A 12,421-nucleotide genomic window follows, 5' to 3' on the forward strand; every position below is an offset into this window, starting at 1 on the left:
TATCTTGATACAGAGCTCTCCTCTCTTCTGCAGAATAAAACATCTTTTCCTTATCCCTGTCAGGCTGTTATTGGCTCTCAGGTAGGCAGACCCGATATTTCGGTAACACCTCCATCGTATCCCCCCTTAGTCGTCTCTTTTCCAAGCTGGTCGAAAGTCAATGGAGGTGCTGCACTAAGGGAAGAAAAACCAAATGCACAAACGCAGGATGGGGGTAGCTGGGTTGGCAGCAGCACTGCTGGGATGGAGCGGGGAGCTGTGGTGGATCATCGCACCCTCGACGTGAGTCAGCAACGCGATGCCGGTGCAAGACAAAAGCAAATGCAACGTGCGGCTGCACTACCAGAGGTGCAGCGCGCACGTCCCGGGCAGTGAGAACCGCTCTGCTCGGCGGTGGGCAGGCTGGGAGCTGTGTCCAGTTCTGGTCACCGCTCCATAGAAAGGAGGTGGAGACACTGGAAAAAGGATCCAGAGGCGAGCGACAAAGGGGTCACCTCAGCTAGGGCGCCCCCCTTGGGCGGCTGTAACGGGCCTCGGCCAGGATCAGCCCCAGGACGAGCAGGACCGCGGCGCCCAGCCCCAGGCGGGCGATGTTGGTGTGGGTGAAATCCGGGCGCCCCGGGGGGGCTGCTGTGGGGGAAGGGGAGAGTCACTCGGTGGTTTGGACGGGGAGATCAGCAGCTGGTGCTGCCCTGGGAGCGGAGCCCCCAACCCCCCGTATGGCAGGTCCGGCTCCGGGGCCTCAGCTTCCCCAACAAGGCAGCTGCCCTGGTGGACGAACTGCCCCTGCCATGAGGCCCCCCCCGACTCACTCCACCCCCCCCCCCATCGCTCGCTCTCCCCCACCCTCTCTCACTCGCTCATTTTCACCGGGCTGGGCAGGGGGTTGGAGTGCGCCAGGGTCCCTTTGCAGCCGGGTATGTGGGTCAAAAACCGGACACCAGGGAACCCGAGCCCCAGGCCCCACCCGGGCACCCAGCTGGTCCCAGCCCCAGAGCAAGGCCCCTCGGATCCTGTCCCTCTCCTGGGACCCCCCAGTAGCTTCCAGGCAGCAACCTACAGGGCAGGAGGTGCCAGAGGAGCTGGGGGGTCTGGTGGTGAGGGAGGGGCAGGGGCTGCTCCTCCTCCTGGAGTCACTGCCCCCGTCCCGTCCAACCAGTCCCAACCCCCGGGGGAGGCTCCTTGGGCAGCATGAGCCTTCCAGGGCTGCTTCGATGGTGATTCCCCGGCAGCCCATGTACCTGGCCCTGGGCTGCCCGGGCGGGTGGGAGCCGGCGCCGCTCCAGGGTGGGTCGGGTCGGTTCCCCCTGCGGGAATAGAATCAGCGTCTGTTGAGGTGGGGGGAGAGGCTGAAACACTGACTCGGCGATTGCCCCCCACCCCCAAAACTCAGCTTCAATCATCACTGTTATTCCTGGGAGGACAGGGTGTTTGTGTGGCTGGGGCCTGTGCCATAGGGAGCCACTGGGCCCTGACCCCTCCGTGCATCCCCGGAGCAGGGAGAGCCGTCTGGGGGCTGGGATCCCCCCTTCCTCTGCCCCAAATCTCCAGTGGCTGCTGCTCCCCCCTGGCTGGGAACCCCCCAGTGACTCCATCCCCGCTCCCCGGCTGGGTGTCCCCTCTGCTGGGCCCAGGGCAGAGCCTGGCTCTTCGAATCCTATTGGTGCAGAGCCCCCAAGCGTCCGGCTGGGTGTGTGGCTGGGAACGGGGACACTGAGCCGGGCCCCTCACCTGCTACCACCAGCTCCACAGAGCTGCTGGCATATGACGAGACGAAGGGCTCTGACCGGGGCCGGTAGCTGCAGCTGTAGCTACCTCCGTGCTGCTGGCCCATGCTGGGGATGCGGAACTCGGCCCCGGCCCCAGCAGGGTCCATGTGTCGCTGCGGGTTCAGGTCTCCAGCCTTGTGAAGGAAGAACCTCACGTCCCGGCGCTGCCCCTGGCACCGGATGGTGGCATCTGCCCCTGGGGCGGTGACCCCAGTGGGGCTCAGGGAGATGGAGGGTCTGGGTAAGCTGCGATCTGCGCACAGGAGACAGACACTGAGAGCCAGACCCAGGCACCCACCCAGCCCCGGCCTCCCCCAGCCACAGGCAGATCCAGGGGCCCCCCAGGCAGAGATTCTCTCCCAGATCCCAGAGTTCCCCCAACACAGAATCCCGGCCCTGCGAGCTGGGCTCCCAGCCCCACAGACACTGACCCGCGGTTCCCTAGTTCTTGGGATCCAGCCTGCCTTTGACACAGCGACTCACAGGCTGGTCTCTGATGCCCGGCACTGCAGGGCCTGAGCGCCGCATAGGAAGGAGTCAACCTGCCGTCCCCCCGGGAGGCAGGAATGTGTCGTTATCCCCATTCTACACAGGAGAAAACTGAGGCACAGACAGATTCACTTTCCTTAGTGAGCTCCCAGGGGCAGGGACTGTCTCCTCACTCTGTGTTTATGCAGCGTCTGGCACAAAGGGGCCCTGACCATGGCGGGGGCCCTACATGCTCCCCCAACACAAGGGATCCAGCGCTAATGAGGCCAGTGTTTGCAGATGTCTCCACTAACTGGGGGTGTGTTGGTTTGTGGGCGCTCGGCCTGAGATCCCCCAAGATTGAGGCCCCCCCACAAGGAAGGACATGTTTGAAAACCATGACGTGCTCCCATCTGGTGCCAGGAGCTGGGCCAGATCTCCTGGGTCCCAGCCCAGTGCCGTGTCCACCAAGCCACTGCTCCTCCTGCAGCCCCTGCCTCATTTAGCCCCGGCCGTGGCACTGTCTGGGGGGGGGCCTGGAGAACAGAGGGGATGGGATCACGGGATTAAATAGCGACTCCCGGTTCCTACGCACAAGGGGAAGCACTAAAGTAGCCTCCCTGCCCTGAGTCTCCAGGGGCTCCTGCTCCTTCCCGGCTGGGGAACCCCCCAGTTACTCTGTCCCCACTCCCCGGCCGGGCGTCCCCTCTGCTGGGTCAGGGCTCAGGGCAGAGCCTGGCTCTGAGCGTCCCATTGGCACCGAGCCCCCGTGTTAGCCAAAAGGGCTCGTTCTCCCCGGAGCTTACCTAATTACACCAAGGAGGCACGGAGACAGGAAGACAAGTACCACACCCTTTATTGATCGGTCAGCTGAGCGGGTGTTCCTCTCGGCTAGTGCCAGAGAAAGAGACACACCTTACATGGCCAGATGGGCCTACCTTTATACCCCGAAACAAACAACTTAGCCTACGTTTGTCTACGTCATTTGGTTGACCTGTAGAACCTGTATATGCATCTGTTAGGGGATAATTGGATATGCAGGATACATATATCATTTTGTGGGGGCTACAAGATACATACAGCTGTTGAGGATACATTTGTCATTCTGAAGGGGAAACAAGATACACCAGTTGACCCTTTGTACTAGATACTTTGGATGCATACATGTGAACGCAGCTGCATACACTTGGGGAGCCAACATATACTTGGGGAGCCAAACAAAACTGATAAGCGAAATAGCTGACTTAGGTAGATACACGGCTTTCAGTCTAATGAGTTCTGTAAGCTTTCCAACACAGTTTGGACAAGCATAACATAACTTTGGTTCACTCAGGCCTAATACGGAAAGGCTTCATTAGCACTATAATTTTCCAACAACTCCCCCCTTTGAGAATACTCACCAAACCTTTTGGCTGAGTTTTCTCACACTTTGAGGCCAAAAAGCAATGAAGCTCTGCAGAAATATTTACAACTGCTCTTTTAAGCTTAGTCACCCCCAACCCAGGAATGAATGCATGGACAAAAGAGTGGAACCTTGTTCATTTAACAACGAAGGGATCGGGGCACTGACTATAACTCAGGTAGGTATACCCAGTGGTTTAATTTCCCAGATGTCTCGGTGAATAATTTAATCCCATATGCATCCTCCCCATGGACCCGGCAGGATTCGGTATGTGGGAGCCACACCCACCCCAACCGGTCCATATGCTTGGAAGGAGCACTGTAAATGTACACACTTCCACCCAGAAAGTGTCCAAGTATGTCTCCATGACCACAGATCAGATGGTACTCCTGATATGTCTGTAAGGGCAGTGGGTCAAGTCTGGTGCTCAAGATCACTTCAAATGGCCATCAGCTGGTCATCGAGGAAATCCTGAAATTTTAAACATACTAGATCCCACTGCAATGCCTTCCCAGCCTCAGTGATATTCAATACCATCTCTGTCAGTAACTTCTGGGTTATAGAACTAAGGGTGGAAATGACATGTAACTCACCAACTTCAGCGTATACTTGGGTTAGCTGAACTTCATAAATAAGGCTAGTGGCCCTTTCTAGTCGGCCCAATTTCTTATTATGTTCTTGGCCTTTGAAAAATAATTCAGATGACTGCAACACTATTGGCCCCAGCCCACAGGGATCTGGTCAATTCCCTTTCCTTCTATAGGAAATAACCCAGGCTCTTTGTTGTGCTAATCTAATGGCAGCCCCTTGTGAGCAATCTGGGTATGTAAAAGTGATCTGAAAACTGGATAAAGACAATGTCATTTAAAATCCAATTAGGAAGGGCAATACATACTAAAGGATTTATCCAAAACACAGGGCGCAGCCTGTAGAATAAACCCCAAAATCCAAGTAATTCCACATTCCCAAACATGGGTCCCACAAGTTTTTTTTCTGCCAGTGTATAATTCCTCGGGTTTCTTCACCAGGGTCAGTTCTCAATGTCCTTTTTAGTCAGGAATTCCTGGACTTTGGCAATGTCAGTGGAGTGAGTGTTTTTTTTCTTCTTTCCCCAAACAGTTGTAGTTCAGCATTCTACAGGGGAGGGATTAGGAATACACCAGCCTGTAATGGTTTTTGATTCTTCTAGAAAAGTTCAAAGGCACAGTAGGTCTGTCAGCGGACAAGGGAGAGGTTAGCTAGCACGTCACCTTGTCCTTTTTCCCTGCTGTCCAGAAGCACAGTTGAACTAGAAGAAAGAATAGGCTAATCATATAGGAGAGTTCTCCTGATGTGGACGGGTCTTTTTGCAGTGAGAATCATGGGTCCAGGCAGTCAGTCTTTGGCATTTCACAGCGGTGTTGGTAATCAGCAGGACTCAATAAGGGCCTTTCCAGCGTGGAGCCAAAGCAGTCTTTTGTTGGTGGACCTGTACATTGATCCGGTCTCCAGGTTCCATGGAGTGGCAGGGCTGCTAGGGTCTTCGGGTAGTGCGTCTTTACCTGTGTAAAAAGGAAACCTAACACATTGCATTAGTGTCTTTGCAGATTGTACAGCCCCCCTTTTCTGGTTGTTAGCCAAGTGTCCTTGAACGAAGTCAGTGTGTATCTTTTTTTTTTTTTGGACTGAGCTTGCTAGTTAAAGTTTTTCTCATTTAACTCGTTCTTTTTCCTTTTCCCCTTTTTGGCTTCCTTTTTTAACCTACAAAGGAAACTTTTACTTTTTACTTATACACCTTTTGTTAACAATGAACACATACACATTGCTGTTATACAGTACATTAGTCTTATTATTTAATGTATGCCACATATACCCTTCTACTAAAATAACCTTATTACAGAGCTTTGGAACAACAAGCCAGGACAAGCACACCCACTTTGAGTTCATTCAATACAACCTCTAGTTCAATAGCTTCCCACCATCCCCAGCCCTCTGGCTAGAAATCTGAGGTAGCCAGAAGGATCCCATGTACAATATGGGGAGTGGGTTAACTTTTTATGTCCTTGCTTTCAAAGACTGTTAGTATGCAATTTGGCCAATGCAGTTTTTTTTTCTTTTACTTAAGAAAATACATAAGACTTTAGTATATCACATTTTTCTGATGTATTCAAACACTTTGTATTTTAAGTTGAACAAAACAAATATCTGCATTTCAATTCAAGCCTTCTGCCTTATTTCAAACCAGACCATCCCATGAAAATATTAAACACAACAATTTTGGCCACTTGAGACAGACACCACAAGACAGAACATAGAACACAAAACATAATTTTTACTCTGCCAGTAAATCATGGTATGTTGTATGCTGTTTAGCTGGCATTAGTTTTCTTTGATTATCTGAAAGACAAAAACAAAGGTCTACCCCTTCTGGGCAGTCAATTATTGCTTAAAATATACAAATACCCTTGTTGATTTTAGGCAAAACAGGGGAATTACCCCATATTTTTTTGTATATGTTTTATAGGCAGCCCAGGTTTCAGTGGCTTTTACCTTATCAGTTAGATAATTTGCATTAATACAGATGCTTTCTGGCTTGCTTTTTACTTTTAACTCCTGCTTTTAAACACTGAAAGAAAACATCACCACTGATAGTGCCTTAGAGCCTAATAAATTTTCATTTACACAGCACTGTATACATTCTTTAGCTAATTCAACAAAATTGTTCATAGCCAAATGATTGCAATCTAATAATTTCTTTGCCTGAATTTATTTACAAACATTTAAAAAAAACACCAAGAACTTTTCTCTTTAGCATTTTTACAAAGTTCAACTACTACTCCCTCCAGCAACTACAGAGTTAACTCTTCACTCTCCTTCAAATCACTTGCTCTTTCCTTATATCACTTGCTTTGTCTTTCAACAGCCACTTACCAATTCAAATCACCATTCCAAATATCCTCCTGAGTATTTGAAATCCCCATGCTTACACTCACTTACTTCTTCCTTCCACGAGACCCTCAAAAGTTTCCAACCTGTTCTCCAAGCTCTCTGTCTGTTGCCTGCCCGCCTGGGCCCGATCCTTTTTTTTTTTTTTTTTTTTTTGCGCTGAACCGTTTCTTTCATGGGCTTCTGCCCCCACCCTTCTGGTTTTTTTTTCCTAAAACATTTTATTCACAAGACGACCCGAGTCCTCCCTCGTGAGGCTTGCCACCTGGGCAAAACGCATGGCCCACTGGCGTTAACTATTTAATTGCCTCTTGTAGCAAACACACTGCTGTTACGGCGTATGCTGAGCACGAATGGTTACATTTTAACAAGTCCCTGAAGGACTGGTACTTGCTTAGCCAGGGCTTCCTTTTATAACTGGAAGTCCTGTCTCAAGGCCTGCAACTTGGCCTGGCGCAGGTTTGAGTTGCTGCCTGGTTCATGATCTATGCTCTTAATTGCTTAATTCTAGTTATCAAATACACATTTTTTTCCTTTTCTCCAACTACTCTATTGCCCAGTCCTGCTACGACTGGGGGTAGATTCACCTGCCACCCTTCCTGGTCAACCAGGGTGGAGAGAGGAATGCTAAACCCTTCTCCAGTTCTCAGACTTACTGCAGCTGAGAATGGGCACACCTTTAATTATGCAATCCTCAACATATAACACCAACAGAACCAAATAAAACAAGCATAAAACAACAAGGGTAAAACAAATAGATGGTGTAAATTCTACAGGGTTCCCCCATTCTCTATTGCTCACCAAACTGTGACAAATTTCTGTTACCAATTATCCCTCATGTCAGGTGATCAAACTGACACTGCAGGACGGGGGGGGGGGGGGGGGGTGTGGATAGAGAAAGCACACCATATAACCAAATTTTAAAGCTTCATTAAAAATAATAAAACAACAATGGAGAGTGTTGGGAATGCTCCCACATCACTCAAGAAAAATATAAATGCCCCATACTTACACATATCCAGACTGGCCACGTCTGTATATAACATTCAGAAAAGGGGAATAGGTGGACGGGAGATTATCCTGTATACAGCTTGTTCAGAATTTCCAACATGCTTCCGCTCTTGGGAAGGCTGTTCTTTTACACCCTGGAATCTCCTGCGGTGTCTCTTTCAGAGATTCCAGTCCAGGTCAGCTACCTGTGGCTTCTCCAGTGTCACCAAGCCACACCAACACCGGCATCCGTCACAAAGTCAGACTGTTGGATCTCACCAAACAGTTAAGCTTTGCAAATGTAATCTCAGTTCTGTAACTTGTACTGCCTTTAGTTTGCCTGTCTCTATTTTTCCACAGCCAGCTGGGGCTGAAAGCAGTTTTTTTGTTTGTTTTTTTTTTTTTTTTTGTACTTAACATAGTTTATGCTGATTTTTGACCTTGAGCATAAAACAACTTTTTCTTCATCTCTCTGCCAAGCTGAATTTCAAATTAACCCATTCCTAGACAAATTGCTCACACTGTGTCAGAGGCTTTTCTTTGGTGATTAAAAGCTCCTCTGAGATATATGATCTTATCTAGATTAAAGGTACCTTTTAATGGGCATTGTTTAGATGGATCTTCACGCGTATAAAGATTCCAATTCTCTAAATACCTGCAGGTTTTAGAACCATAATGTACGTACATATAATATGCTGGGGTACCCTTAGGGGGTGAGGTGGAATGTTTAGACTGTCCCTTACCCACACGGAAAAGAAGGGGGGGGGAAGAGAAGATGGGTTCACACGCTCCTAGACCCGATTACAGTTTTGGCTTCCAGCATACCAATAGAACAAGAAACAAAAGTACCCCTACCAAAAAGAAAAGCCAGCCCTGGGGCTGCTCTAAGTCCCAGTAATTGTTCAGCACGGCCCACGGACTCGTGGAGTTAATGGAATTATTCATTAGCCGTGTCTGAACCTAGGTACCTTAACCAGAAAGCTTTTACCCACACACCTTCCTATTTGTGGGTTCTTTTACCGTTAGGGGCCCAATGTCCCAACCCTCACTCTTCGGGGGCGTTAATCCTCAAACCCAGGAGGTAACGCACTTACCACGCCTGGAGTGGCCACGTCTGGCAGGTGGACTCCCCTCTTCTGGTACTGTCTTGCCTCCGTGTCGTTTGGAGTTCTCTGTGGAGGGGGCGCAGCCGTCCCGGTCGATTGCGGCGACTCGGAGCTCGAGCAAACCAATAGCTCAAGGTGGCCACTCTCCTGAGCCGTCCTCGGCCGCCGGTCAGCGCCCCCAACAGGGAGAGAAGTCCCGGCGGAGTCGCCATTTGTTAGCCAAAAGGGCCCGTTCTCCCCGGAGCTTACCTAATTACACCAAGGAGGCACGGAGACAGGAAGACAAGTACCACACCCTTTATTGATCGGTCAGCTGAGCGGGTGTTCCTCTCGGCTAGTGCCAGAGAAAGAGACACACCTTACATGGCCAGATGGGCCTACCTTTATACCCCGAAACAAACAACTTAGCCTACGTTTGTCTACGTCATTTGGTTGACCTGTAGAACCTGTATATGCATCTGTTAGGGGATAATTGGATATGCAGGATACATATATCATTTTGTGGGGGCTACAAGATACATACAGCTGTTGAGGATACATTTGTCATTCTGAAGGGGAAACAAGATACACCAGTTGACCCTTTGTACTAGATACTTTGGATGCATACATGTGAACGCAGCTGCATACACTTGGGGAGCCAACATATACTTGGGGAGCCAAACAAAACTGATAAGCGAAATAGCTGACTTAGGTAGATACACGGCTTTCAGTCTAATGAGTTCTGTAAGCTTTCCAACACAGTTTGGACAAGCATAACATAACTTTGGTTCACTCAGGCCTAATACGGAAAGGCTTCATTAGCACTATAATTTTCCAACACCCGTGAGGGTCTGGCTGGGGGTGGGGCTGGGAACGGGGACGCTGAGCCGGGCCCCTCACCTCTCACCACCAGCTCCACGGGGTCACTGGGGTACGACACAGCGAACGGCTCCGATCGGCTGTGATAGGAGCAGCTGTAGCTCCCCCCGTCCTCCCGGCTCACGATGCTGATGAGAAACACAGCCTCAAACCCGTCTGAATCCACAGATGGGAAATGACGTCCCTCTTTATTCAGCACAAACCGCACGCCCCGGCGCTGCCCCCAACACCGGATGGCCACGGCTCCCCCCAGGGAGACCCCCCAGCTGGGGCTCAGGGAGATGCTGGGTTTGGGGTAGCTGGGCTCTGCAGAGGGAAGCAGACAGGCCGTGAGACACAGGCCCCGTCACTCTGTCCTGGGGCCTGTCCTCACCACACGGCCTCAGTGGTGGGTCAGACCCGGCGGCCCTGGGGACGGGCTCCTGGATCCCTTTCCACAGGGGCCAGAGTTTCCCCTCAGCCCTGGGCTCACAGCATGAGACACGGAGCCACCCCAGCCCCTGGGGCCTAGAGCTCTGCTCCCCGGCGGGTGACAGGCTAGGCCAGTCTCCAGGGTCCATTCACTCCCTGGCTTCTCTGCTGGGGGGGCTGGGAGCCTGGACTCCTGGGTCCTGTCCCTGGCTCTGGGAGGGGAGTGGGGTCTAGTGGGGAGAGCAGGGGGGGATGGGGGCCTGCACTCCTGGGTTCTGTGCACAGCACCACCACCGACTTGTAGGGGACTGTGCAAGTCTCTACTATACACTGAGGTTTAAAACCTTCAGCTCCGCCCATCACCCTGTAACCGATGTGTGTCCTGGGAAAGGCCCCCCTGCTCTGCAACTGCCCCCCTGGGGACAGGGATCCCCCCTTCCTCTGCCCCAAATCTCCAGTGGTTGCTTCTCCCCCCTGTCTGGGGGAACCGCCAGTCACTCTGTCCCCGCTCCCCGGCCAGGCGTCCCCTCTGCTGGGCCCAGGGTCTGTCTGGGTGTGGATCTGAGAGCTGGGACCCCAAGCCTGGTCTCAGTCTGAGTCGGGGGGATAATAGCAGGTGTAGCTGCCTCCCTCTGCCCGGCTCATTTTGGGGATGGGAAATTTGACCCCAGCCGAGTCCCTGCCCAGCGCTGCTGCGTTCCTGGCCCCAGCCTTGTACAGAGCAAACTCCAGACGCCGGCGCTGACCCCGACACCGGATGGTAGCAGCTCCCCCTAGGGTGACCCCCCCGCTGGGGCGCAGGGAGATGGAGGGTTTGGGGGAGCTGAGCTCTGCAATGGGCGGGAGACAGACCCCAGTACGGCCACCATGCCCCATCCCCAGCGTGGAGCGTCAGCGACGGGGCAGAGACAGGGTCAGGGTCTCCCCCGGGATCCAGGGCACCAAGGCACCATGGGGCCAAGATATCCCCCATCCCCGCAACCTTCACTGGCTGGGCTGGACGTCCCAGTGGCTGGGTGCCAGGGCTCACGGAGACCCCTTGGGGCCTGGCTGGGTGTGGGGCTAGGAATCGAGGTGCCGGGCTGGGCCCCTCACCTGCTACAATGATCTGCACAGCGTCACTGGGCTCCGAGTAGGCAGGTGGGTCTGTTCTGTCGCTATAACGACAGGTGTAGCTGCCCCCGTGTTCCCGTCTGGCGCTGGTGATGGGAAATTCAGCCTCAGAGCCGGCAGGGTCTGTGTAATTCAGATAGTTCCTATCTCCATCCTTGTAGAGGAATATCCTCTTGTCCAGGAGCTGATGCCGACACCGGATGGTAACGTTCCCCCCCACGGGGATCACCCCACCGGGGCTGACGGAGATGGAGGGTTTGGGGGAGGACCCCTCTGGAGTCACAAACAAAGAGGCAGTAAGTGAGGGTGACACAAACCGTGTCCGTCTGGCTCAATCCTCTGCCCATCTGTCGCTCCAGCGTTTCATCCCCCGCCCAGCCCTGGGGTGCAGCCCGGCCCCGCGGCTCACAGCCGGGGAGAGACACAGGAGGGGAAAGGAGATTTCCAGTCTCGGATTCCTTCTGTTTTCCAGGGTCAATTCAGCCCTGCCCCCGCTGCAGTCAGGGGTGACTCCGGACTGACCCCAAAGAGCTGAGATCAAACCCTGTCCCTGCCCCCATCGCCGTCAGGCGGTGAATTGGGATCTACCCTGTGGGGTTCCTGGTCTAAATTTGGGTCATTTGAGCAAGCGGCTCCCAGGACAGGCCCCCTAAGAAAACATGTTTACAAAATCCCCCAGTTGTTCTATCAGGTTTCCATCACTGTAATGAGTGTGGTGAGGTCTCAGTCCCCCCCACCTCTGGGGCATGTGTCTGACAGGATCATCCCTTTAGGGGATTGGTGCCCCTCACCCCCACCCACATTCCTTGTCCTTAATGCGGAAATTCCCCCAGCTGCCTGTCACGGAGTGTGGGGGAGTCAGGCCCTGCGCCCCTCTTCCTGGGACTCACAGTGACTCTCAGCCAGTAAAACAGAAGGTTTATTGGACAACAGGAACACAGGATACAGCAGAGCTCGTGTTCAGTGCCAGGACCCCTCACTCTGGCCTTTCTGGGGGTTCAGGGTGTCTGGATTCCAGCATAGGTTCCCCTGAAATCTCACCACCCAGCTCCCAAACCGAAGACTGACCCAACCCTCTCCACTCAGCTCCTTTTCTTTGTCTAGCTCCACGGGCAGAGGTGTCGACCTCCCCTCCCCCCTGCCTAGCTCATGTTACAGGTTGAATACCTGTCTCTTACCTATCTCCTACAGCCCCTGCTCCACCACACCTCTCCCCACTTCGAGACTGAACTGAGCGGGGTCACTCTGCCCAGTGACCCGGGGAAGTTCGGGGTCCCCTCTCCGGGACAGCGCGTCCGCTATCAGGTTGGCACGTCCCTTCACATGGACCACGTCCAGTGATGAGCTGCCAAAATCTTAACAACGGGTTCCCTATAAAA

The 12,421-nt window shown here is 52.7% G+C and overlaps 1 protein-coding gene across 1 annotated transcript; it reads right to left on the minus strand.

Moving 5' to 3' along the window:
- Positions 1–499: 499 nt before the first annotated feature.
- Positions 500–11,807, minus strand: LOC123349992 (immunoglobulin superfamily member 1-like). The gene is made up of 5 exons (XM_044988326.1): positions 11,780–11,807; positions 11,025–11,315; positions 9,540–9,824; positions 1,732–2,022; positions 500–630 (listed from the first exon to the last, which is right to left on the minus strand). Exons 1-5 carry the CDS (start codon positions 11,805–11,807, stop codon positions 500–502), a joined length of 1,026 nt encoding a protein of 341 aa, XP_044844261.1.
- Positions 11,808–12,421: the final 614 nt, after the last annotated feature.

The sequence above is a fragment of the Mauremys mutica genome, chromosome 15, assembly GCF_020497125.1.
Source record: "Mauremys mutica isolate MM-2020 ecotype Southern chromosome 15, ASM2049712v1, whole genome shotgun sequence".
NCBI lineage: Eukaryota > Metazoa > Chordata > Testudines > Geoemydidae > Mauremys > Mauremys mutica.

What these genes read in the sequence shown, in the direction of transcription:
- LOC123349992 (XM_044988326.1), bottom strand. Translation starts at nt 11,807, where the DNA reads ATGATCCTGTCAGACACATGCCCCAGAG. An exon ending in CGTGGAGCTGGTGGTGAGAG is followed by an intron (nt 2,023 to 9,539) that starts GTGAGGGGCCCG and finishes TCCTGTGCGCAG; the next exon opens with ATCGCAGCTTACCCAGACCC. An exon ending in TGTGGAGCTGGTGGTAGCAG is followed by an intron (nt 631 to 1,731) that starts GTGAGGGGCCCG and finishes CTTCCCCCACAG; the next exon opens with CAGCCCCCCCGGGGCGCCCG.